The sequence below is a fragment of the Hyla sarda genome, chromosome 9, assembly GCF_029499605.1.
Source record: "Hyla sarda isolate aHylSar1 chromosome 9, aHylSar1.hap1, whole genome shotgun sequence".
NCBI classification, from domain to species: domain Eukaryota; kingdom Metazoa; phylum Chordata; class Amphibia; order Anura; family Hylidae; genus Hyla; species Hyla sarda.
In genome coordinates, this window is record NC_079197.1 from 165,979,235 (window position 1) to 166,004,394 (window position 25,160).

General features: G+C 43.8%; 1 protein-coding gene across 5 annotated transcripts in view; it reads right to left on the minus strand.

Moving 5' to 3' along the window:
- The window catches only part of VARS2 (valyl-tRNA synthetase 2, mitochondrial), a 102,854-nt gene that overhangs the window by 13,678 nt on the left and 64,016 nt on the right, over positions 1-25,160 (minus strand). For all 5 annotated transcript variants that reach the window (XM_056539194.1, XM_056539195.1, XM_056539191.1 and 2 more), the window contains exons 5-25: positions 24,958-25,079; positions 21,072-21,138; positions 19,439-19,536; positions 19,288-19,369; positions 15,306-15,425; positions 14,583-14,691; positions 14,421-14,509; positions 12,382-12,472; positions 12,174-12,301; positions 11,981-12,084; positions 10,678-10,759; positions 10,516-10,592; positions 8,084-8,168; positions 7,875-7,989; positions 7,635-7,705; positions 6,178-6,303; positions 4,751-4,855; positions 2,948-3,016; positions 1,616-1,694; positions 383-510; positions 151-303 (exon numbers count right to left, since the gene is read on the minus strand). In XM_056539194.1, the coding sequence (XP_056395169.1) occupies positions 151-303; positions 383-510; positions 1,616-1,694; positions 2,948-3,016; positions 4,751-4,855; positions 6,178-6,303; positions 7,635-7,705; positions 7,875-7,989; positions 8,084-8,168; positions 10,516-10,592; positions 10,678-10,759; positions 11,981-12,084; positions 12,174-12,301; positions 12,382-12,472; positions 14,421-14,509; positions 14,583-14,691; positions 15,306-15,425; positions 19,288-19,369; positions 19,439-19,536; positions 21,072-21,138; positions 24,958-25,079 (2,100 nt within the window). The remainder of the gene's footprint in view (positions 1-150; positions 304-382; positions 511-1,615; positions 1,695-2,947; positions 3,017-4,750; positions 4,856-6,177; positions 6,304-7,634; positions 7,706-7,874; positions 7,990-8,083; positions 8,169-10,515; positions 10,593-10,677; positions 10,760-11,980; positions 12,085-12,173; positions 12,302-12,381; positions 12,473-14,420; positions 14,510-14,582; positions 14,692-15,305; positions 15,426-19,287; positions 19,370-19,438; positions 19,537-21,071; positions 21,139-24,957; positions 25,080-25,160) is intronic.

The following is a 25,160-nucleotide window of genomic DNA, read 5'->3' on the forward strand; positions in this document are numbered from 1 at the left end:
AGGACAGGTGTCAGCAGAGAGCACTGTGGTCAGACTGGAAAGAACTACACAACTTCCTCTGGAGCACAAAGCAGTTTTTTCTCTGTACAGACTCCTCCTTTTCTCTATACAGCCCCCCCCCCCCCCCACCTTACCCTGATGCCCACTTACCACATACACATCACAGTAGTTCTTCACCCAGAAGCTGTGAATGGCGGCAGTGGCCTGGTGAATCTCGTAGCTCTGGAGCCTCTTCTCGCACTCCTCAGTCAGATGCCGCAGTCGGTCCAGCAGCCATCGGTCCAGAGGAGCCTGCGGCCTCAGCTGATGTAAAGACAACAATTCACCATGTCACTCAGGTCAGAGGAGAACAGAATTGACTGTATGAAGAACTTTCCCTCACCTCATCCACCGGTAGAGGAGTGAACCCGTCCCCCAGCGCAGACAGCGTGAATTTCACCCCATTCCACACCTTGTTGCAGAAATGTCGCACAGCGAGAACCGAAGCCACATCCAGATTAATGTCATCACCTAGAAGATAAACCACACAGGAGGTCACTGGTCCGACCCAAGAATATACACCAGGGTTTCCCAACCAGGCTGCCTCCAGCTGTGGCCAAACTACAACTCCCAGCCTTCGGCTGTCCGGGCATGCTGGAAGATGTAGTTTGGCCACAGCTGGAGGCACCCTGGTTGGGAAACACTGATATACCATCACTGGCCACATAATTAGGTACCCCTGTTTAATTGCTTGTTAACACATATAGCCAATCACATTGCAGCAATTCCATGCATTTGGGCATGCAGATGTGGTCAAGACAACTTTATGAAGTTCAACATGAGCATCAGAATGGGAGAAAAAGAGAAAGGAGACGGGAACTCCGTTCTGGAGATAATGGGGAGTTCTAGAGGTCGGACCTCCCCTGCAATCAGACACTTATCCCCTATCCTGTGAATAGGGGATACATTTTTAAACGCTTTAACTTGAATTTTTTATACGGTGAACATCTTGGCTGCACATTAACCTTTCTAAAGAAAAAAAAAATAATTTTCTTTTCTCTTTTTTTTAATAGAAATTATGGTTTATAAAAAAGACCACTAGGGGTCCCCATAGCATCTATAACATAATCCTGCCCGGATGCAGTCCCAAATAGAGCACAAACTGGGACTAAGTCCAGTGGGTGAGGGTGGGACTAGCGCTCCTCTGTGCTCACTCCTGTCCTATCAGACTGCAGCATGAAAACATAAAAGAGGGGGTTACAGAGCAGCCTGCAGTGATTGAATGAAGAGACCCAGCACAGCAGACTCAGGGAGGAAGTGAATGCATGGTGAGTGAGGGCAGGCTCAGTGCTTGCCTCAGACACGCCCCTTCCTGAGCAGTGGATATCAGAATGAGTGAGCAGCAGACCTGAGGGATTTGTGAGCCAAATACAGACGCTAGACACAGAAAAAAAAAAAAACATATGTAAAGAATCTGCATGACCGAGTGAGTAACACATACTAAAGCGTCATTTCGAAAAAAAGATGCTTCTAAGGCCTAGTTCTATTGAGGTGCAGTACCAGGCACGGTCACGGACAAGGGTGGTGCCGTTCCCTGAAATGTCCACACCCTTAGATGAACAGAGCTGAGCCTTACCTTGAACTCTATGAGAGCAAAGGGCAAATCTCAGGGCATCCGTGCCGCACTCAGGAATGCCATGGGGGTAATCCTTAATCTGGGAGGGGGGCAGAGAAAGAGGCACCAAATGAGGCAGACAAACTGGTTGCAGACGCTCAGCTCAAAGCATTGTTACTTTTACTATTTTTATTTTTTTTTAAAGGTACAATATAGCGGTATTATTTTAGCACTGTGTGGTGGTATTATTGCTACATCGCATGGTGCTGTTCTTGTATAATGAAGCCTCCCCCAGATTTTGACCCGACCCTGCTGACATCACCCCCAATATCTACACGAACCTCAAAAAAGTCTATGTAGGATTCAAGTACGCAAACCAGCCCACCAGTCTCTCTAGTGCAGCGTTCCTCAAGCAGCTGTTGCAAAACTACAACTCCCAGCATGCCCGGACAGCCAACGGCTGTCCGGGCATGCTGGGAGTTGTAGTTTTGCACAGGCTGGGGGCTTACCAGTAGGGAAACGCTCTACTAGTGCCATCTATAGATAGCTAGGGATTGAATCCAGGTTCTCCTGCCAAAGGATGAGGATCCATTTTTAAACAGTTGTGTTGTCTTCTCCTTTTGGAGGAGATCTTGGTTTGGCTGACATCCCCAGTCATGTTCCAAGGCTCTTATATTCTGAGTTACAGGGCAGCTAACTATATATTCTTGAGGAGAGCTAATTTACATACTATTTTCTATTTTCCCATGAAGCACTGCCTGAATGACTCTTTAAAAAGGGGTACTCCGGTGGAATTTTTTTAATTTTTAATTTTATTTTTTTTAAATCAACTGGTGCCAGAAAGTTAAACAGATTTATAAATGACTTCTATTAAAAATTCTTAATCCTTCCAGTAATTATTAGCAGCTGTATACTACAGAGGAAATTCTTTTATTTTGGGATTTCTTATCTATCACGACCACAGTGCTCTCTGCCGACACCTCTGTCCGTGTCAGGAACTACTGTCCAGAGCAGCATATGTTTGCTATGGGGATTTTCTCCTGCTCTGGACAGTTCCTGACACAGACAGAGGGGTCAGCAGAGAGCACTGTGGTCGTGACAGAAAAGAAATCCCAAAAGAAAAGAATGTCCTCTGTAGTATGCAGCTGCTAAAAAGTACTGGAAGGATTAAGAATTTTTAATAGAAGTAATTTACAGAACTGTTTAATGGCACCAGTTGATTTAGAAAAAAAAAATTTAAAAAAATTATATTAATATATATATATTTATTACACCGGAGTACCCCTTTAAACCGCTGAATCTCTTCAATGAGGGTCAGAGTCTCCCCAACACCCCACCAGGCCGGTATCTCACCAGTCCAGACTCGGCTACTTTTAACTCTCGTGGGTCCAAGTTTCCCTCCTTTAACTTTCCCCGGAGGTCCTGTAAGGATTTTAAAAAAAACGGATAAAATGAGACATTAGTTTTGCTCTAAGACCATAAATCAGGCTCGTGATCAATGGAGCAACAATATTTATTTACATAGGACAGTGGTCTCCAAACTATGCACCTCCAGATGTTGCAAAACTATAACTCCCTGCAGTTTTAGAACATCTTGGGGTCCACAGTTTGGGGACCAATTACGTATATGGGACAAGACTGGGGAAAAAAAAAAAAATTCTCTTTAAAAAAAAAAAAAAAAAAAAAATCACACTTTTGCAAATTTGGGGGCTTCCGTTTCTGCGCAGTGCACTTTACGGTTAACATGTTATTTTAAAGGGGTTATCCAGTAAAAAACTTTTTTTTTTCCCATATCAACTGGCTCCTGTAAGAAACTGATTTGCAAATTGCTTCTATTAAAAAAAAAATCTTAATCCTACCAGTACTTATCAGCTGCTGAAGTTGAGTTGTTCTTTTCTTTCTGACCACAGTGCTCTCTGTTGACATCTCTGCTTGTCTCAGGAACTGTCCAGAGCATGAGAGGTTTGCTATGGGGATTTTCTCCAACTCTGAACAGTTCCTGAGACAGACAGAGGTGTCAGCAGAGAGCACTGTGGTCAGACAGAAAAGAACAACTCAACTTCAGCAGCTGATAAGTACTGGAAGGATTAAGATTTTATAATAGAAGCAATTTACAAATCTGTAACTTTCTGGAGCCAGTTGATATGAAAAAAAAATAAAAAAATAAAAAAAACACAGTTTTTAACTGGAATACCCCTTTAAAGGGGTATTCCAGGCAAAAACTTTTTTTTATATATGAACTGGCTCCGGAAAGTTAAACAGATTTGTAAATTACTTCTATTAAAAAATCGTAATCCTTACAATAGTTATTAGCTTCTGAAGTTGAATAGCTGTTTTCTGTCTAACTGCTTTCTGATGACTCACGTCCCGGGAGCTGTGCAGTTCCTATGGGGATATTCTCCCATCATGCACAGCTCCCGGGACGTGACATCATCATTGAGCAGTTAGACAGAAAACTTCAGAAGCTAATAACTATTGGAAGGATTAAGATTTTTTAATAGAAGTAATTTACAAATCTGTTTGACTTTCCGGAGTCAGTTGATATATAAAAACCATTTTTTTGCCTGGAATACCCCTTTAAAAGGGGTATTCCAGTTAAAAACATCTTTTTTAATATTTTTTTTTATTTATTTATTTTTTTTTCATATCAACTGGCTCCAGAAAGTTAAACAGATTTGTAAATTGCTTCTATTATAAAAATCTTAATCCTTCCAGTACTTATCAGCTGCTGAAGTTGAGTTGTTCTTTTCTGTCTGACCACAGTGCTCTCTGCTGACACCTCTGTCTGTCTCAGGAACTGTCCAGAGTTGGAGAAAATCCCCATAGCAAACCTCTCATGCTCTGGACAGTTCCTGAGACAAGCAGAGGTGTCAACAGAGAGCACTGTGGTCAGAAAGAAAAGAACAACTTCACTTCAGCAGCTGATAAGTACTGGTAGGATTAAGATTTTTTTTTTTTTTAATATAAGTGATTTGCAAATCTGTTTAACTTACAGGAGCCAGTTGATATGAAAAAAAAAATAGTTTTTTACTGGATAACGCCAAATTTGCTAAATTGTTTATTAATTTATTAAATCTCGCCCCATATCCGGTCATATCCAGTTTCAGGAGACCCCTTGTTTGCTGCAGAATGCAGAAGTCCCGAAAGTTCTCCTACCTCCAGGGAAATTCCCGTCATCACATCCAGAGGATCAAGAACATTTCCTAGAGATTTGCTCATCTTCCTGCCGTGAGCATCTCGGACCATTGAGTGCAAGAACACCTTAGAGAATACGGATAGAAAACACAAAAATAACCAAAAGGAAGGAGCTACCCCCTAATAATCCTAACAACACAGCCTCAAAGCTCCAGGGGAAATTGTGGGTTTGTATGAGGTTAGAAGAATATGGCTACTTCCTTGCAGAAACAGCGTCACTCTTGTGCATGGACCGTGTCTGGTATTGGAGCTAAGCATTAAAAGGGGTACTCCGGTGGAAATTTTTTATTATTATTATTCTTTTTTTTTTTAAATCAACTGGTGCCAGAAAGTTAAACAGATTTGTAAATGCCTTCTATTAAAAAAAAAAATTCTTTACCCTTCCAGTACTTTTTAGCAGCTGTATGCTACAGAGGAAATTCTTTTCTTTTTGAATTTCTTTTTTTGTCTTGTCCACAGTGCTCTCTGCTGACACCTCTGTCCATGTCAGGAACTGTCCAGAGCAGGATAGGTTTGCTATGGGGATTTTCTCCTGCTCTGGACAGTTCCTGATACGGACAGAGGTGTCAGCAGAGAGCACTGTGGACAAGACACGTCTTGTATTTATTTAATTTATTTATTTATTTATCAACTGGTGCCAGAAAGTTAAACCAGATTTGACAATGACTTCTATTAAAAAAAAATCTTTACCCTTCACACAGCTGCTAAAAAGTACTGGAAGGGTAAAGATTTTTTTTTTTTTTAAAGAAGTCATTGTCAAATCTGGTTTAACTTTCTGGCACCAGTTGATAAAAAAAAAAAATATATATATATATATATATATATATATATATATATATATATATATATATATATATATATATATATATATATAATAATTTCCACCAAAGTACCCCTTTAAAAGGATAGATGTCTGATCGCGGGGGGCCTGCCGCTGGGACCCCCCGTCATCTCCAAGCAGCACCCAGCATTCTATAGTAGGCTGCGTCTCCAGTTTCGGAAAGCTCTATGTTGCCGGGACTGAAGACGTGACAGGATGCCACGCCTCCTCCATTCATGTCTATGGGAGGGGGCGTGACTGCCGTCACGCCCCCTCCCATAAACATGAATAGAGGGGGCGTGGCGTGACATCACAAGGGGCGTGTCGTCACGTCTCCAGTGATCAGTAAAGAAACTACACAGCAAATATTCAATTTCCCTGCAGTGCCCCCACAGGGGAAATAAAGCATTACACTATAGAAAACAATGAGCTGTGTATGCAATGCATGTGTCGGGTCCTCCAGAACAAGAGATGTGCTTTGGTTACTAAATAATATATCAGGAAATTTCTTAATGGGTACATAAAAAGTGAATTTCTAAGCAGGTATCCCCCTTAATTATCCCAGTACCTCTCGGAATGGTAACTGCCCAGTAAGCTGTTCTCCCAACATCACCATCCGGGCCACCCAGAAGAACAGGAGGTCACTGCCCGTCTCCAACAGAGAGTTGGGGTAAAAATCCTGAAGATCTTTAGTCTGTATGGAAGAGACAAGGATAGATTTAAAGGAAATATCCATCCCTGAATATCAGGTTTCTTAGGTTTTGTGTGTGTAATGTGCTCACCAGAAAACTAGTGTAAGAAATAAATTTGCCTACAGCTAAAACCAACAAGGATCTCAGGAGTTAACTTCATACTGTTATACACACAGTATCCAGTTACCTTCCAAGCTTCCACATGGCAAGAGAGAATAAAAAAAAAATAAAAAGGGATGTAAAAGAGTAGCTCCCATTAGGTGAAAAATTTTTTTTTCTGTCCCTACCTATTTCCCATCTATCCCTAACCCCATCCCTGCCTTTAAATTTTTTTTTACCCGCTTAGAAATATCTTTTTGTCTACCTGGTAGCGTGCTCATTTACCAGGCAGACTTCCCCAGCAGGCACAACGTCACTGATGCCTGCTGTGGGCCGACTTCCGCCCTTAGCTCATCTATGCTGCGCTCCCGTCAGCCAATAACACATCAGGCTGCTCCGGGGTCTCCTCCTCCCTGTTTAGTGTTATCCAGGGAGTAGGAGTATAGCCCACCTGCCGTGCTATTCTACACTGCCGAGACCCGGGACTGAAATGAAGTTCGGGTAAGTGAAATAAGACCTCATTTACCCGTACAGGACATGTACAGTCCGCGCACCAGCGCTGCCTCTAATTGTACATGCTGGGGACGGGGACAGCCAGCACGAAAGGCCAGGCAGCGTGAAAGGCCAGACAGCCAATGCGCGCAGCCCAGGCGTTCACAGCGCTCTCTCCAGCCTGTCTGAATGACAGGCAGGGAGCGAGCGCCGGTTGACTGAATTCGGACCGAATGCCCAGATGGGATCGGTCCGAATTCATCTGTGACGTCACAGTAGGCTACAGCCGGCCACAAGGAGGGAGACCCCTATTGGCCGTATTTCCAGTGCAAAATAAAATAATTTAAACACAAAATAAACAATAGAAGTATATTAGAGATATGTTGTAGTACATAAGTACCCATTTAAAAAAGACACATTAGTGGTGGGAGATTAGGGATAAATGTCAGACATAAATCAGGAATATATTACAGAGTTACATTTCCATCAAGTTCAACCAAGAATGGAAGGAGATAGCTGAAGGGAAGGCGATGTGATACTATATATTTCTACATATGCATCCATATCATTTTCTTGTATCTAACCCAGTTATGAAGCCCTCAATTGATTTTGCTCTGAGCAGTTCCTGAGGTGGACTGTTCCACAGTGAAGGTGTCTTGTCGCCTCTGGAGACTAAACTTTTTCCTCTCCAGGCGGAGGGAGTGCCCCCTGTATTTTCGGGTTGTAAACCCACAGAACCCACCTGTTCCGGCCATCCCAGCATAGCAAATGGGAATAGAGCTGATGAAAACCAGGTATCGAGAACATCTTCATCTGCACAGGAAAAGGAGCAAAGACTGAATAGCAATCAGAATTATAGACAAACTACTGTAATTCAGGATCAACAGAACCTGTCCCGGACGGATTATCAATCACGAGACGCGCCAATTCTCACCAGAAGGTGGAGTTTAGTAGACACCAAGCAGCTGAGATAAGACCTCACCTCTCTTAAGGATGAGCTCAGATTCTGGTTTTCCTAAGACCCTGGCGGCCTTCTTCCTGGCTTCTGATTCGCTGTGAGCTGCTACCCAGAATTCTTTACTTTCAGTTTTATCATCCTGCGGTAAAGACAAAAGTCAGACAACAACCCTGAGGTCAGTGATGAGAGGGTATCGGACATACAGACGGAAGGTTTATTCTGCTCGCAGTCACCTGGACAGACGGCTCCACAGACACGGTCACCAGATACGCCGGAATCTGATGTCCCCACCACAGCTGCCGTGAGATGCACCAGTCACTGGAAAAGAAGGGCAAAGTGAAAACCAGATAGGAGCACATTTATTACTAGAAGTCATTTGCACCAAATGGTGCATGATATAGAATATATGTAAAGTATTTTGCATTGTTTTTCAGTTTTCTAAATCCAGCACTGAAAAGCATGGTGGTTTCTATTCTGCTGTCTCTCCAATCCAGTGGTCTACAACTGTTGTAAAACTACAACTTCCAACTTTTGAAGTGTCAAAAATGAAAAAAGGTGTATATGCACTCACCGCAGGGAAAACATCACCACGTCCAGGATGAGGTCACTATGGGCAGGAGCGCTCAGAGGCAACACCAGCCGTTTCGTACGATAAAACGTACTTCTTCCGGCCATAGGCCGGAAGAAGTACGTTTTATCGTACGAAACGGCTGACGCTGCCTCTGGGCGCTCCTGCCCATAGTGACGTGCTCCCGTGATCCCAGACGTGGTGATGTTTTCCCTGCGGTGAGTGCATATACACCTTTTTTCATTGTTGGCATTGATACTTCAGCTTTATATATCCACCCCACAGGTATCATCTATACATATCGGACCCGGACTTTCAGCTGCTCCTACCCTATCAGGCATCGGTTGTCAGAATTGAGTTATTGACATTTAGTGTTTCTGAGAGTGCTCTCCCCATTTCTTCTATTTGATTTGTCTGAGTTGAAGTGTTATGGGGGGTGTAGTTACAGTCATTTCTCCAGAATGCCTGATCTGAGTTTTATGACAAATACATTGGATACAGCATTGAATAAAATCCTTACCTGGAAATCAGCAATAATGCTCCAGGCAAAATATATACATCATGTCACGATCGAACACTTGGGACCCTCGTACACTACAACATTTTTTCGAGGAATTCTCTTTGCAGAAGATTCTTATCATTGATCTCAATGGGACTCTGCTGCACTGTGCACACTACACTTTGAAGGCAGTTCTGGATTCTGCCGAAATAATGAACATACACCCGAAACTGCATTGCAGTCAATGGGACAGCACGAGAGCGAAAAACACGATTCAAATACTTCATTACAGCTAAGCCCCACCTTACTCCACATCTCTGGGTGAATGAGCACGAAATAGAAGGATGGGACACAAGGACAGTATACGAAGATGGTATATAAGGTGTGTATATAAGTGGCATTGTTGCTTTTCCTCTCTCAAAGGGTTTAGATAGGAGGATCAGGCAACACTGGGTATATATATCTCTCAACGTAAGTGTGTATGTATATATGTATATGTATGTTCCTGCATAACTTCTAAACGGCTGAAGATATTTTGGTTGGTACATGTTTCTCATGCGTCACCTAAAAGTATAGTAGATTTTAGGGATGTCTCCTTAGCCAAAGTGTACCGCCATGGTTAGATGAATTGGAAGTTTCATGCAAGTCTATGGGACATTCAGTACATCTCATGATCTTATTACTCTAGGGCTGCAGAGATGACCCAGGAGCTGCCTGACCCCAACTTCATGGTAAAGTATGATTTAACTGTCCAGCAGATAGGTGCATAAAAGAGTTAGTGTAGTGGCAGGGAGAGGGGATGGAAGGGGGAGAGAAGAGGGTATGGCAGCGATGAAGTGTAGGTAGGACGGCCAGCCTATCACTGCTAGTGCTTCAGCAAAAAGTTAGTAAGGATACTATCTACACCAGTGTTTCCAGGCATGCTGGGAGTTATAGTTTTGCAACAGCTGGAGTCACCCTGGTTGGGAATTACTGATCTACACATGCCAAAGCTTACCAGTTTTGAGCATATACGTTTAGCTTATTAAAGGGGTACTCCGGCCCTTAGACATCTTATCCCCTATCCAAAGGATAGGGGATAAGATGTCTCACCGCGGGGGACCCCCGCAATCTTGTATTTGCCACCCACCTGTTTGAGCTGCACGTCGCGGTGCCAGCTCACAAACACCCGGTTGGCGACCACGGGGCCGGAGTATTGTGACGTCATGACTCCGTCCCCGTGTGACGTCACCCCCCGCCCCCGCTATGCAAGTCTATGGGAGGGGGCGTGACGGCTGTTTGTGAGCTGGCACCGCGGCGTGCAGCTCAAATAGGTGGGTGGCGAATACAAGATTGTGGGGGTCCCCCGCGGTGAGACATCTTATCCCCAATGCTTTGGATAGGGGATAAGATGTCTCAGGGCCGGAGTACCCCTTTAAGTTAACCCCCTTTATATAGTGAAATTTACCCTGATAAATCATATTCAATGATCTGACTACTGACGCAGCACTGGCTGACTGACACTCAGATCTGGTGAACAGAAATAACTCACATTACTTCACCAGGTCCTACAGAGACTTTCAAAATATGTCCCCATATGATACTCTGCTGAGTCCTACCTGATGTTTGAGAGCCAATTCCTCCAATTCTTGTGGTGATAGGATGGAGTGATCTTCAGTTGTCCGGACTCCACAGCCTGGGAATAACATCACAACAGTGACATAGGAGGAGACAGAGGTTATGGCTGGGATGACAGAATGGAAGGGGTTAACTGGTCTTACCTCTAGAGCCTTCCGGGCCATCTCCTCACACTTCACAAACCACTGGCTCTTCAGTAAGTGTTCAATTATGTCACCAGAGCGACTAAGGTACAAGACAAAGAAGAGATGGGATAAGTGTCTGCTCCACTGCAGGCTATCACACCTCTGTGCAGTCGGAGGGCTTCTTCACAGAATGGATTTTTACAAAGAATCCAAAGGCTGCCAGGGTTATATGGGAGTTGTGGTTTTGCTAGAGGTTCGGAGATACTGCACTAGAATGTAAAATCATTTTTTGAAGGGGTTGTCTAGGGAAAAAACAATCCTGTGTATGCGGTATGGCCAAATATGTGTATCGCGGTATTTTTGTAACTTATGGCGGTTCCACCGTATTCCCCCCCAAAATTAATTATTAGCCCAGCGCTGCGCTGTCCCCATCGGGGTAAATACTCTCATATAACCCGCAAGCGCTGACCTCCTCATCTATCTGTTTGTTGGGGCCGCCGATGCTGACACTCTATACTGTATCCCTATGGAGGACGAGGAGGGCAGCACTTGCGGGTGGTATGTGAGTAGTACCCCGATGGGGACAGCGCAGCGCTGGGCTGATAATGCATTCATTTTCGAGGGGGGAGGGGCCAAACCCGGTATTGCGGTATGGGTTAAAATTCATATCGTGCAGCACAAAAATTTCGGTATTCGGTATGAACCGGTATACCGCCCAGCCCTAAAAGGAGTATCTTACTAATACAATGTTTTTTGCCATAGTGCAGAGATCTTCCATGTGTTCTTTCCCTTGTAAGCTGTAACGTCACATCACAGCCTCTGAAAGCAGTCTGCTCCATTCCTTCTCCACTCCTGTCAGCACGGAACAAGACCCAGTTAAAAGAAGGAGGGAGCTGGTATTACTGCTCATTAGATAAAGCAGCAGAAAGCCATTCTCAGTCACAAAAGTTTCCATCAGAAAGGGCTGCCTTATCTAAGGAGTCATAAATCTAATGAGCAGTAATACCAGCTGCCCCCATCACATCACTGGTCTCGTCACGTACTGACAGGAGGGGGGGGGGGGGGAGCAGGGACAGGAGGTCTGCATTTATAGCATGTGATGTGATGTCACAGCTTACTTGGAAGACAGCATAGCGGACATGGAAGATCTCTGCACTGTGGCTAATAACATTATATTAGCAAGTTGCTTTATTATACTTTTGGACACCATACATATGTTGTTTATTTTGCTAAACAACCCCTTTAATGCCATCAGGCGGATCTACAAGCCCTTATGGATGGATACTGTCATAGTGATCAAAATGAATAAGTCTCCACTCACCTACAGATAGGAAGCAGCATTGAATGTTCAGTGTCTCCTCTATAAAGCCCTTTCTCCTTCAGTGCAGCCACAACTTGGTCCCGAGCATCAAATCTATTCACACCCTAGAAACAAGGATAGAAATATGAATACATCAATATATTGTAACATTGAATCATACAAGAAATGTATAGATGATTGATATCTGCTAAACCTGAATCCAATCCCCACTGGCTTCCGTCATGGCTCCATCTTCCCCGATCACAGATACAGAGGGCAGTGCCAGGTCCTGAGCCATCTCGTAATCTACCAAGCTGTGGGCGGGGGTGACTTTTACAGCTCCTAGAAAAGAAATAATTATCCAGGGTCATCCCACCAGGTAATACGGTATTGAAGAAATCCCTGTGTGGTGCTGTACTGACCGGTACCAAACTCTGGGCTGACCAGCTGATGGGTGACAACGGGAAGTAATCGTCCAGTGAAGGGGTGACGAAGATTCTTCCCATGGAATCTCTAAGACAAAAGACAGCAGACATATATCCATTATCATCCTGACACTGAACGATCCTAGAAGTTCTTCACCTACAGGAATATCCAAATTCCACTTCCCTTCATACATCAAAATTCTAGACAGTGTCCACCTGCTACCACCATTAGTCAAGGCTTACTGCAGATGGATTGTATATAGCTCCTATAGGGCTCAATGATAAATCTGTATGCAGTAAGCTCTTAAGTGTCCCTAGTGGTGGCTGTAGTCAGAATATTGTCCTTTAAAAAAGGAATACTCCAGTGTTTTAAATGTTATCCCCCTGTCGCAGGGAGGTCCAACCGATGGGACCCCCCGTGATGTTCAGAACTGAGCCCGAATCTGCTTGTGCACAAACCAGGGTCAACATGTCCCATCCATGTATCTCTATAGGAGTGCTGGAGATACATAAGCTCCGTACTGGTGTATTTCAGAATGCATTTGGGGGGGGTGCTTACGACCTTGCTACATGCACAAGGAGAGATGGGGGCCATTCTGAAGATCCCAGAGGTCGGACATCCCCACCTCGTTTATTTTTAATTTTTTATCTTTTAACTTCTTGTTTTATTTATATAAAAAAAAGAAATATGTATATTTTACCATATAACGTATTGTGAGACCTAAAAATTATTGTTGGGGTGGTGGTGGGGTGTTAGAATTTTATGGCAAAACCCAGTTGTCTCTTATGAATGTTTTAAGAATCAGTAAAGTTCCTGTTACAAGTTCCCAAGTACATACTCTGTAGGTGCACTTAGACATTATCGTGGTCTACTATTGTTAGCGAGTTTCAGTTGGCAAAAAAAAAAAAAAAGTTGGTGCGGTTACCATCTACACCTGTGTTTCCAGTGACTTTTTGATCACATGTTTTTTGGGAGGTAAGATGACCAGAAAACTGCAGTTCTGGCATGGAGTTTTTTTTCGGGCAGTGTTTATCATCAGAATTAACAACATAAAATTGAATTTTAATAGTCCGAGTGGTTTTGGTTTGAGGCGTGTAAATCACAATATGGATCTGTCTAACTGCATAGATACCAAGGTTACTATTATCCACGGCATGTATGGGGTTAAACTTATCTCGTCGTCCATTTACAGACACTGCTGATGGGTTACACAGCGAGCACCCACTGTCTATAGAGTGAGCTCAGGTCCTGATCTCAGAACATACTCTCTTAAAGGGGGTACTCCGTCCATAGACCTCTTATCCCCTATCCAAAGGATAGGGGAAAAAGGTGACTGATCACGGGGGTCCCGCCGCTGGGGACCCCCACGATGTCCGTGCTGCACCCAGCGTTCATTTAGTGCGTCGGAGGCTCGAGATGTCACGGCCGCGCCCCCTCAATACAAGTCTATGGGAGGGGGCGTGGCGGCAGTCACTCCTCCTCCCATACCCTTGCATTGAGAGGGTGTGGCCATGATGTCACGAGTGGGGTGTGACCGTGACATCATGAGCATCCACCCCACATCGCCAGTCCTCCGGCACGGAGCGAAGGTGCTGCAGCAGAGATGGCGTGGGTCCTCAGACATCTGGTGCACAGAGCGAACTTTGCTCTGTGCCAGATGACTTGGCGATGCGGGGCAGAGGCTCGTGACGACACGGTCACACCCCCCTCATGAGGTCACGGCCATGCCCCTCAATGCAAGTCTATGGAAGGGACTTGCATTGAGGGGGCGTGGCCGTGACATCATGAGCAGGGAGCGGCTGTGACGTCACAAGCTTCTGGTGCTCTAAACGAACGCCGGGTGCAGCAGCGGGACCCCCGCGATCAGACATCTTATCCCCTATCCTTTGGATAAGTGAGAAAATGTCTAGGGGCGGAGTACCCCTTTAAAACCTCCATGATGTAATAATATGGCTGACTCAACAAGACCACCTGTGTGCCTCATCTCTTGTCTCATTTAGAACCACCTACAGGGACAGTAGAAGAGGAATCTCACCAGGTATCTGGGGTCATCCGGATGGACCGCCACAGCAGTGTCCCCCAGCATAGTCTCCGGCCGGGTGGTGGCCACAACAATTTCACCATCTGCAAAGCAAAGGAAGGAGCTGCATGATCTGAACACGGTAACATATAGAGTACATGAGGATGACTGCTCTACCTCCTTCCTCAGTGGGATAAGCAAAGCTGAATAGGAGCCCAAAGGGAACTTTCCTCGAGTATCCGGGCACAGTCAGGTAGGTTTTACCAGTCAGCTGCCGACTCTCCACCTGTGGATAGAGATAAAGGTCTGTGGTGTGTAGAGAAGAAAAAGAAAGGATAAGTCCGGCACTCAAGGTGTATCGATAAATAAAGCTTGCCTTATTGAAGTCTTGACAAAGGAATCACATTACAGATAAGATTGTCTGACGGGTTTTGCACCACCAGTCTACACTTAAAGGGGTACTCCAGTGGAAGACTTTTTTTTCAGCTGGTGCCAGAAAGTTAAACAGATTTGTAAATTACTTCTATTAAAAAATATCTTAATCCTTCCAGTACTTTAAAGCAGTAAAAGTAATTAGAAGTAATTTACAAATCTGTTTAACTTTCAGTTGATTTAAAAAAAAAAAATATAAAGTACCCCTTTAAGCACCAGCTGGTGCGAAACGCGTCAGACAACCTTATCTGAAATGTGATTCCTTTGTTAAGACTTCATTTATCCATACACCTTGATCCATCCTTTCATACATTACTGTTGAGAAGTCGAGGGCGGGACTGGCGGGTCCGCAGCACAGGTGTGCTTGAGGAAAAACAGCAAGGGTGAGCGGACCTACAGTGAGCGGACCTACAGAGCGGACCTACTTAATAAGAAGAGGGGGAGGGAAACAGGAGGTCTATGTCCTACCTCAATATCCGAGATGGCTGATCGCAGGGCGCAGGACCAGTTGACCAGGCGATGCCTGCGATGTACCAAGCCGCTCTCACTGAGGTGGATGAAGGCTTCAGAGACCGCACGGGAGAAATGCTGCGTATATAGAGAGAAGGACACGCGTGATGATCATAAACAGGGAACGGGATTGTACTGTGACATGGAGTAAGCTTTATAATTCACAGCAATTACTACTATGGTAACGGAAACCCCAAAAATCTGTCATGTGCAAATATAGAAAAATACCTAATAGAACGCAATCTGGTGGGCCGACTATAGTGGCTTCGGATGTTGATGATGTGGTGTCCCAGTACAGGACATGGTCCTGCACTACACTAAGGCCCTATCAGGTGACCTGGGGGGGCTCTCCTGCAGTGTCTCCCCTGCTGTTACTTTAATGTTATTTATTGCACTATAAATGTATTAGTAAAATATATAAATTACATTTTATTAATGTTATCCAATATATACATATAAATATAAAGTTTTAAAAAAGGCAAAAAAAGAGTGAGCCCCCTGAGGAAGGAGACGAAACCGCTGTAGGGGTACGGAGGTACTGGAGCACAGTCCCAATATGGGTAAGATATGAATGTGATGGCAATGTCATTTATGCATTATATGCTGTATATGGCAGGATAGAAGAGAAGGTCTATCTGTATACCTGCACAGGCACTTGTATATAGATAATAGAATTGTGGTACAGTGCTCCCTCAAGTTACAATATTAATTGGTTCCAGGACGACCATTGTATGTTGAGACCAGAACTCTATGGAAACCTGGTAATTGGTTCTGAAGCCACCAAAATGTCATCCAAAAATAGGAAAAAGTGAGGATTAAAGACAAATAAGTAGATAAGTAATATAGATAAAGCAAATCCTTAGATATAAAAGTAATAAAGATCTGCTGGGAGCTGTAATCACTGTCTATGTCAGTGTTTCCCAACCAGGGTGCCTCCAGCTGTTGCAAAACTACAACTCCCAGCATGCCCGAACAGCCGTTGGCTGTCCGGGCATGCTGGGAGTTGTAGTTTTGCACCCTGGTTGGGAAACAATGGTTTATGTAGAGGACAGGAGCTTCTTCAGGGTCCTATACAGTACACACAGTGTCCCAAATGGAGCCGCCCTTACTTGGTGTCCAAAAGGAGCAGTTAACCCTGGTACAGGTAAGGAGTAGTACAGAACTTGTAGTTCCTCCCTGTACTGTAGGGGGCGCTACCAGACAGCCAGTCAGTGCATACACTTCAGTAATACAGGTAAAGAGTACAGAACATGTAATATCTCCCTGTTCTGTAGGGAGCGCTACCAGACACCAGTCAGTGCATACACTTCAGTAATACAGGTAAAGAGTACAGAACATGTAATATCTCCCTGTTCTGTAGGGAGCGCTACCAGACACCAGTCAGTGCATACACTTCAGTAATACAGGTAAAGAGTACAGAACATGTAATACCTCCCTGTACTGTACGGGGCGCTACCAGACACCAGTCAGTGCATACACTTCAGTAATACAGGTAAAGAGTACAGAACATTTAATACCTCCCTGTACTGTAGGGGGCGCTACCAGACACCAGTCAGTGCATACACTTCAGTAATACAGGTAAAGAGTACAGAACATGTAATATCTCCCTGTTCTGTAGGGAGCGCTACCAGACACCAGTCAGTGCATACACTTCAGTAATACAGGTAAAGAGTACAGAACATGTAATACCTCCCTGTACTGTAGGGGGCGCTACCAGACACCAGTCAGTGCATACACTTCAGTAATACAGGTAAAGAGTACAGTGCTTGTACTTCAGTAATAGAGGTGATTTACCAGTGAATGCCCATTCTGATTGGTCAGTTCCTCCAGTTGTTACAGGTATCACAGATCTGGACTGTCCATAGCATTGTATGTTGAGTCTGGTTTCAAGTTACGATGGTCCAGAAAAGACCATTGTATGCTGAAACTATTGTATGTTGAGGCCATTGTAAGTTGAGGGATCACTGTAATCTATATCCCATATATTTTCATACTATAGCACAGGCACTAATATATATATATATATATATATATATATATATATATATATATATATATATATATATATATTGTATCCGATGTATATATGCGCACGTTCTATGTTACTACATGTAGTTGCTAATAGCAACCACTATATTTGTGCCAATGATATGTAATTATATTTAACTGTGGTACCGGTAGCCTCCATTTATTGGGTACTTTTGCCTCTTTTAACTTTATATTTATTGTATAACATTAATAACATTTAATTATATATTTATATCTCTAGTAAAGTTTTTCTTGTGCTTTTGTGTAAAATGTGTATATACTAGAGGATTCAAGCATAATGGCAGGATAAAAGGACAGGGTCATAGCCATGCACTTAAAGGGGTTATCCAGGGAAATATATATATATCTCCCTCCCTCTCTCCTGGCTCCAGAAAGTTAAACAGATTTGTAAATTACTTCTATTAAAAAATCTTAATCCTTTCAGTACTTATGAGCTTCAGAAGTTAAGGTTGTTCTTTTCTGTCTAAGTGCTCTCTGATGACACGTGTCTCGGGAACCGCCCAGTTTAGAAGAGGTTTGTTATGGGGGTTTTATTCTAAACAGGGCGTTTCCCGAGACAGGTCTCATCAGAGAGCACTTAAACAGAAAAGAACAACCTTAAATTCAGAAGCTCATAAGTACTGAAAGGATTAAGATTTTTTAACAGAAGTAATTTACAAATCAGTTTAACTTTCTGGAGCCAGTTGACATATAAAAAAAAAAAAAAAAAAAAAAAAAAGTTTTTTCCTGGATAACCCCTTTAAGTTGTCCAGAGAGACCTTTGTGTCTAAAAATATATGTATAGACAGTATAAAGGACCTTTGGAGGACCAATGTAATTGTCTAAAAGGACCTGTGAGATGTCACATGTTATGTTTATGTTACCCAGAGAGCACCAGCTTAACACATGACCCGCAGCTTGACCAATGGGCTTCTGGCTCCGCCCCCCTTTATAAGGGGGCGGTCATTACAATTCTCTCTCTTTCTATTGGGGTACAGTCAAGACCAGATGTCTCAGCGCTAGTGTCCAGCTACCTGGAAGGTCTCAAAACTACAGTCACTTCTAGTAAGTCAAGTCTATGTCTGCTGTCACTATCTACAGTCCAGTCAAGCCTAACGTCAATTTTATTACAAGTATAATTGGTCCCGGCAAGCTGCGGGGTCCTTCTGTGTTCCTGGCCACCTCTCTGGGATTCTGGCCGAGCTGTAGAGACTATAACAACTGTCTGACCTGGTCTTGGATTCTCATTTCACTGCCTTGCCATTGGGATAGCGGAGATATCGTTTGGGTGGTTCCCAATACCCAAAAACCACTCTGGAGTCACGAACATTAGGGGTTAATAACAACTTTGCCCCTTGGGTTAATACCATCTGCCCCATCCACCTACACCGATACACCCCGTGGTCCCGCCATTCACCGTGGCTCACCAAAACGAACTCACTGGGGTCATTGTTGCTGTTCCAAACTATGTATACAAAGATGAGGATGGTCTAGCACAGTGGTCCCCAAACTGTGGACCTCCAACTGTTGCAAAACTACAACACCCAGCATGCCCGGACAGCCAACGGGCTGTAGATAAGTAGCTGACAGTGGAGTCTGGCAGCGGCTTACCCCTCCTCTCTCCATTCAGAACACATTTAAGCTCAGTCAAAAGTAAAAAAAAAAAAAAATCAAAAGTTCAAGTGTATGAAGGGACTGGGAGACGTAGCTGTCAGCTGACTACACGCTAACAGTTATCAGATGTTGGATGGAGAGTTTCTCTCTAACACAGCAATAGACATAAACCATACAGATCCGTATAAATCAGAAGCATGCAGCTGTAAGTGTTATACGGGTATAATGTGAAAGGATTCCACACAGCATATAGGACTGGATTTATAATAATGTCGCTGGCAGTGATGGAGAACGTTACCTTGTCCATGGTAAAGCAGGAGCGGTCCCAGTCCAGAGAGGCGCCCAGAGAGGTCAGCTGATGGTAAATCCTGTCCCCTTTACTGAAGAAAGAAAAACAATGACTATGATAGTCCCACATAGGACCGTGTACACACAGGTATTCAGTTTACCTCTCCTTCCATTCCCACACAGCCTTCAGGAAGTCCTCTCGACCCAAATCATGACGGGAGACGCCTCGTTCTTTGTAAAGGTTCTTCTCTACTACAGTCTATTGGGAACAACCAGATCACAGTCACTAGATGAAGGGGTGCGGCAGCCGCATCCGACGGGAGAATCTGAAAACAGTCTGCTGCTGTATCCCCGCCAGACCCATGCTGCACCCCATTCATTTTAAAGGGGTACTCCGGTGAAGAAAAAAATAAAATATAATATATATATTATATATATACACACACATATATTTTTTTTTTTTCCCACCGGTTGATTAAAAATAATTTTTTATATATATATTGACCCTTCCACCTACGATGGCCCCGACATACGATCATTTCAGCATACGATCACTCTCAGAGGCCATCACATGGTGAAGGCAGCATCAACATACGATGCTTTTGTATGTCGGGGCCATCGCATAAACGGCTATCCTCCAGCGCAGACTGATTCAGCTGCCACCGGATAGCCGTTTACGGTGCCCCATGTGGTCCGCTGACGATCACTTACCTGTCCTCGGGGCTCCGGAGCGTCCTCTTCAGGATCCCCTGCATCGTCGGCGCTCTCCATCGTCGTCATCACGTCGCTGCGCACGCCGTCCCGTCATCCAATAGGAGCGGAGTGCATAGCGACGTGATGGCGGCGACGGAAAGTGAGGATGCCGGGGAAGCAGAGGCCTTGCCGGAGCGTCGGGGACACCCCGGGGACGCTGCGACAGCGATGGACGGCGACATCCAGGGCAGCGGTGACGAGCGGTGACGGTCCGGAGCGGCGGGGACAGGTGAGTACAACTTCCTCTAACAGTGGTCTACAACCTGCCGACCTCCAGATGTTGCAAAACTACAACACCCAGCATGCCCGGACAGCCGTTGGCTGTCCGGGCATGCTGGGTGTTGTAGTTTTGCAACATCTGGAGGTCCGCAGGTTGTAGACCACTGTCCTATACTTTACATTGCACGGATCCCTCAACATACGATGGTTTCAACAAACGATGGTCCGTTTGGAACGGATTACCATCGTATGTTGAGGGACCACTGTATGTATGTATGTGTATATATTTATTTATTTTTTTTACATTACACAGATTTTGTAAATTCTATTAAAAATTCTTAATCCTTTCATTACTTATCAGCTGCTGTATGCTCCACAGGAAGTTCTTTTCTTTCTAAATTTCTTTCCTGTCTGAGCACAGTGCCGACACCTCTATCCATGTCAGTAACTGTACAGAGCAGGAGAGGTTTGCTATGGGGATTTTCTCCTACTCTGGACAGTTCCTGGCATGGACAGAGGTGTCAGCAGAGAGCAGAAAAGAAATGTAAAAAGAAAAGAACTACCTGTGGAGAATACAGCACCTGATAAGTACAGGAAGGATTAAGATTTTCAAATAGGAGTAACCTACAAATCTGTTTAACTTTCTGGCACCAGTTTATTTAAAAAAAAAAATAGTTTTTCACCAGAGTACCCCTTTAATGAGCAGGACGGAGTCAGCTAGTGACTCCAGTTGGCTTATATTTGCACCATATCAGTTTTTGATGCCGGACTGAAAACTGTGGCCTGCGTTCAGGACGATATGATTTATCCCCTTTGCCGTACCTGGGTGGCAATCCCTGCATGGTCTGAACCGGGCACCCACAGGACCTTCTGACCCAGCATCCTCCTCCTGCCAAAAAAATAAAAGAAAGCTTAAAACCAGTGTGCCTCCAGCTGCTGCAAAACCACAACTCCCGGCTGGCACTCACTAATTATAGTAGACCACAATAATGCAAATTTTCCCTGAGGAAGCTACCTGGTGTGGTGAAACATGTTGGAGGGCTCTTATACATGTGTTAATAAAAAGTACAGTTCCTGAGTGCATAGTGCAGGTGCAGGCATTATTGTGGTCTACTATAGTAAGTGAGCGCCAGTTGGTACTGAAAAAGCTAGTGAAATTACCTTCTACAGGAATGTGGAATTCCTATCGCCGATGCCCGGGACATGCAGTTTCGGGCGCTGGGCAGGTGAATTTTTCAGGTCCTTAGCTTTGCTTTGGGCAAGCAGGGCCAGACCTGAAAGCCCCCGACCAGCACGGCGGCGCTCAGGGGTGTATGGAGCGGGCTCCTGACTAGTGCCCGCTCCATACACTGCAGCCCCCAGCTGTTTTCAGTAGCCGGGCCGCCGCTAATAGCCAGCATGCGGCAATCCCGATCGTCGCGGCTGGCTATTAACCCTTTAGATCTACACTGTCAAAGCTAATTAGTAAAACATGACGGAAACTATACAAATCTGGTATCGCTGTAATCAGGCGACCTAAAGTATCAAAACAACATGTTATCTCAACCACAAGGTAAATGGCGCAGAAAAGAAAACCACCAAATCTGCTAAATTATCTTTTACTATTTCAATTTCACTTCACCTAATATATATATATATATATATATATATATTTTTTTTTTTTTTTTTTTCGTAGATAATCGATATGGCACAGCTCACTCGTTCGCCCCTCCCGCGTCTCGGACGGAACCGGACCTTGGTTCAGATAATACTGATAAGAGCAAAGAATGTCCAGCGCGGATGTCAAGCAATACGAAAATGTATTCAGCCATAACACCAATCGATGACAGGTGACGCGTTTCAATCAACGGCCTTAGTCTTACAAACAAAGTGTGCACATGGATCTCTTTTATGGAGGGGAAAAAAATGGGGATCCACCCATGGGAGGGTCTTCCAGGGTTTAACCCATCATTCTCCTACATATAAAAACGCATGTTCAATGTGAATAGTAACTAAAATTAACACATGAAAAAACATGTACAAAACGTTACAAAAAAGACATTTTTTTTAAAAACACTATAATACCTCCATATTGAGGTCGGATTCATATTCATATTTGTGTGTAATCATCGGTAAATACATGAACCAACATTTGTCGTTTATTTATACTATAATTAACTTTATATGTTTTTTTAATTTTTTACAAATTTTTCTAAAAATTAAATGAAGCATATCCGATGTGACACACATCCACATAAACCGTCTTATTATATCGTAGACCTTTAACATGATATTTATAAAATTGTTTCAACTTGCTGTTATGCATATAGAATCAACCACCCACCAACTAAACTGTGTAAATATATCCACAAGAATAAGGCTGGGTTCACACAACGTTTTTCAAATACGGTAACCGTATAGGGTTTTCCACAAAAAAACGTATACGACAGTATCCGAAAACGTATGCATAGAGAATGCATTGTAAACCGTATTCCAAATGTTGTGTACGGTTGCATACGTTTTGCCTCGGATACGGTTTTGCCGATTTTTTTCAACCGTAGGCAAAAACGCTGTCGACCACGTTTTTGCCTCCGGTTGGAAAACCGTATGCGGTTCTTTTAACATTGTTGTCTATGAGAACCGTACACAGAATTTCAGAATATGGTTGCACACGGGTTTTTCTAATCCGTTTTTGGAGTTGACACATGCGCAGAAGGAATTTCAATAGAACAATAGTAACTTTATTAAATTGCTTGAAAACGAATTCCAACAAAAAAGCAAAACCGTTGGCAAAAACTGATGCAAACGGATAGAACCGTACGTACGTTTTGGAACCGTATACGGGGGAAAAACGTATTTGGAGTCATACGGTTGTATACGATTGCATACGGTTTTTGCCATATGTTTTTTAGCGGAAAACCGTATACGGTAACCGTATTTGAAAAACGTAGTGTGAACCCAGCCTAACCCTTTCTATGTCAGTAATGGAACCTAACAATACCTTTTATTGATATAGTATACTTAATGTAATATATATATTACCAGACAGGGATTTTAATATTGCAGGATTACATCCTGTCTTAAAATAAGACCGGATGGATTCCTAGTCTGCAATTTAATAATCCAGAAAACTTCCCTATCTAGTAGCTTTTGTTTCAAGTTCCCTCCTCTGATATTTTGAGTAACCCTTTCAATCCCCTGAAGGCTCAGACCAGAAAAATCACCCTCATGGTTTTCCGCAAAATGCCTACTTACCATGGAGAGGTAGGTGACGTGTTTGGTTTCTGGTCCGAGCCTTCAGGGGGTTGGTGGTACATCCCACATACTGTAACTGACAGGTCTCACATGTCATAAGGTACATTACGTTATTCGTGTTACAGTTTATATATTCTGACATGGTGAAAGTTTCTTTAGTTACTGTAGATGAAAATGTTTTATTATTTTTCATGATTTTACAGCATGTGCACCTTGAGTGTCCGTACTGCCCTTGGTGTTCAGCCAAGTAGGTTTCTTTTCCTCGCTGGACATTCTTTGCTCTTATCAGTATATATTATTTTTGTTTCGGAGCATATGTTATGGAAAAATTAAAAAGGTATCATTATAGTAGTTAGTGATGACTATTATAGGGCGAGGAGGAAAAAAACGAGAGTGTAAAAGCGAAAATTGGCCCGGACAGGTGGATCGTCATGAGGGACAAGTAGATTTTGTTTCGTTTTAGTCCCGTGGACAAGTAGTTTTTTTTAATTAAATTTCCACACCCCTGTTTCTACACCAGTGTGCCTCCAGCTGCTGCAAAACTACAACTCCCGGCTGGCACTCACTAATTATACCCTGAGGAAGCTACCTGGTGTGGTGAAACATGTTGGAGCGCTCTTATACATGCTGTTAATAATCAGTACAGTTCCTGAGTGCATAGTGCAGATGCACTTAGGCATTATTGTGGTCTACTATACTGAGTGCCAGTTGGTACTGAAAAAGCTAGTGAGGTTACTTTCCACACCAGTGTGCCTCCAGCTGTTGCAAAATTACAACTCCTGGCTGGAGTAGACCACAATAGTAGACCACAATAATGCAAATTTACCCTGAGGAAGCTACCTAGTGTGGTGAAACATGTTGAAGGGTTACTTTCTACACCAGTGTGCCTCCAGCTGTTGCAAAATTACAACTCCTGGCTGGAGTAAACCACAATAATGCAAATTTACCCTGAGGAAGCTACCTAGTGTGGTGAAACATGTTGGAGGGTTACTTTCTACACCAGTGTGCCTCCAGCTGTTGCAAAATTACAACTCCTGGCTGGAGTAGACCACAATAGTAGACCACAATAATGCAAATTTACCCTGAGGAAGCTACCTAGTGTGGTGAAACATGTTGGAGGGTTACTTTCTACACCAGTGTGCCTCCAGCTGTTGCAAAATTACAACTCCTGGCTGGAGTAGACCACAATAGTAGACCACAATAATGCAAATTTACCCTGAGGAAGCTACCTAGTGTGGTGAAACATGTTGGAGGGTTACCTTCTACACCAGTGTGCCTCCAGCTGTAGCAAAACTACAACTCCCAGCATGCCCGGACAGCCTTCGGCTGTCCGGGCATGCTGGGGGTTGTAGTTTCGCAGCAGCTGGAGGCACACTGCTTGGGAAACACTGCACAGAATTGTGAAATGCATCATATATGACAGGGATACAATATTTTATCACAGTGTATAGATAAATATCTACTTTCTACTCACCAACGCACAAGAGAATCCTCGATGGCTACTGTGAGAGCGTGGCCGAGGTGGAGGGAGCCGGTGACGTTGGGCGGAGGGATGCACAACGAGAAGACCTCAGGCCTGGCATGGGGGAGATGACTCTGCCAGGATACAAGACGCCTCTTATATTCGCATTATATCCATTATATCTCCATTATGTCCTGTCCCTCTTTCATAGATGT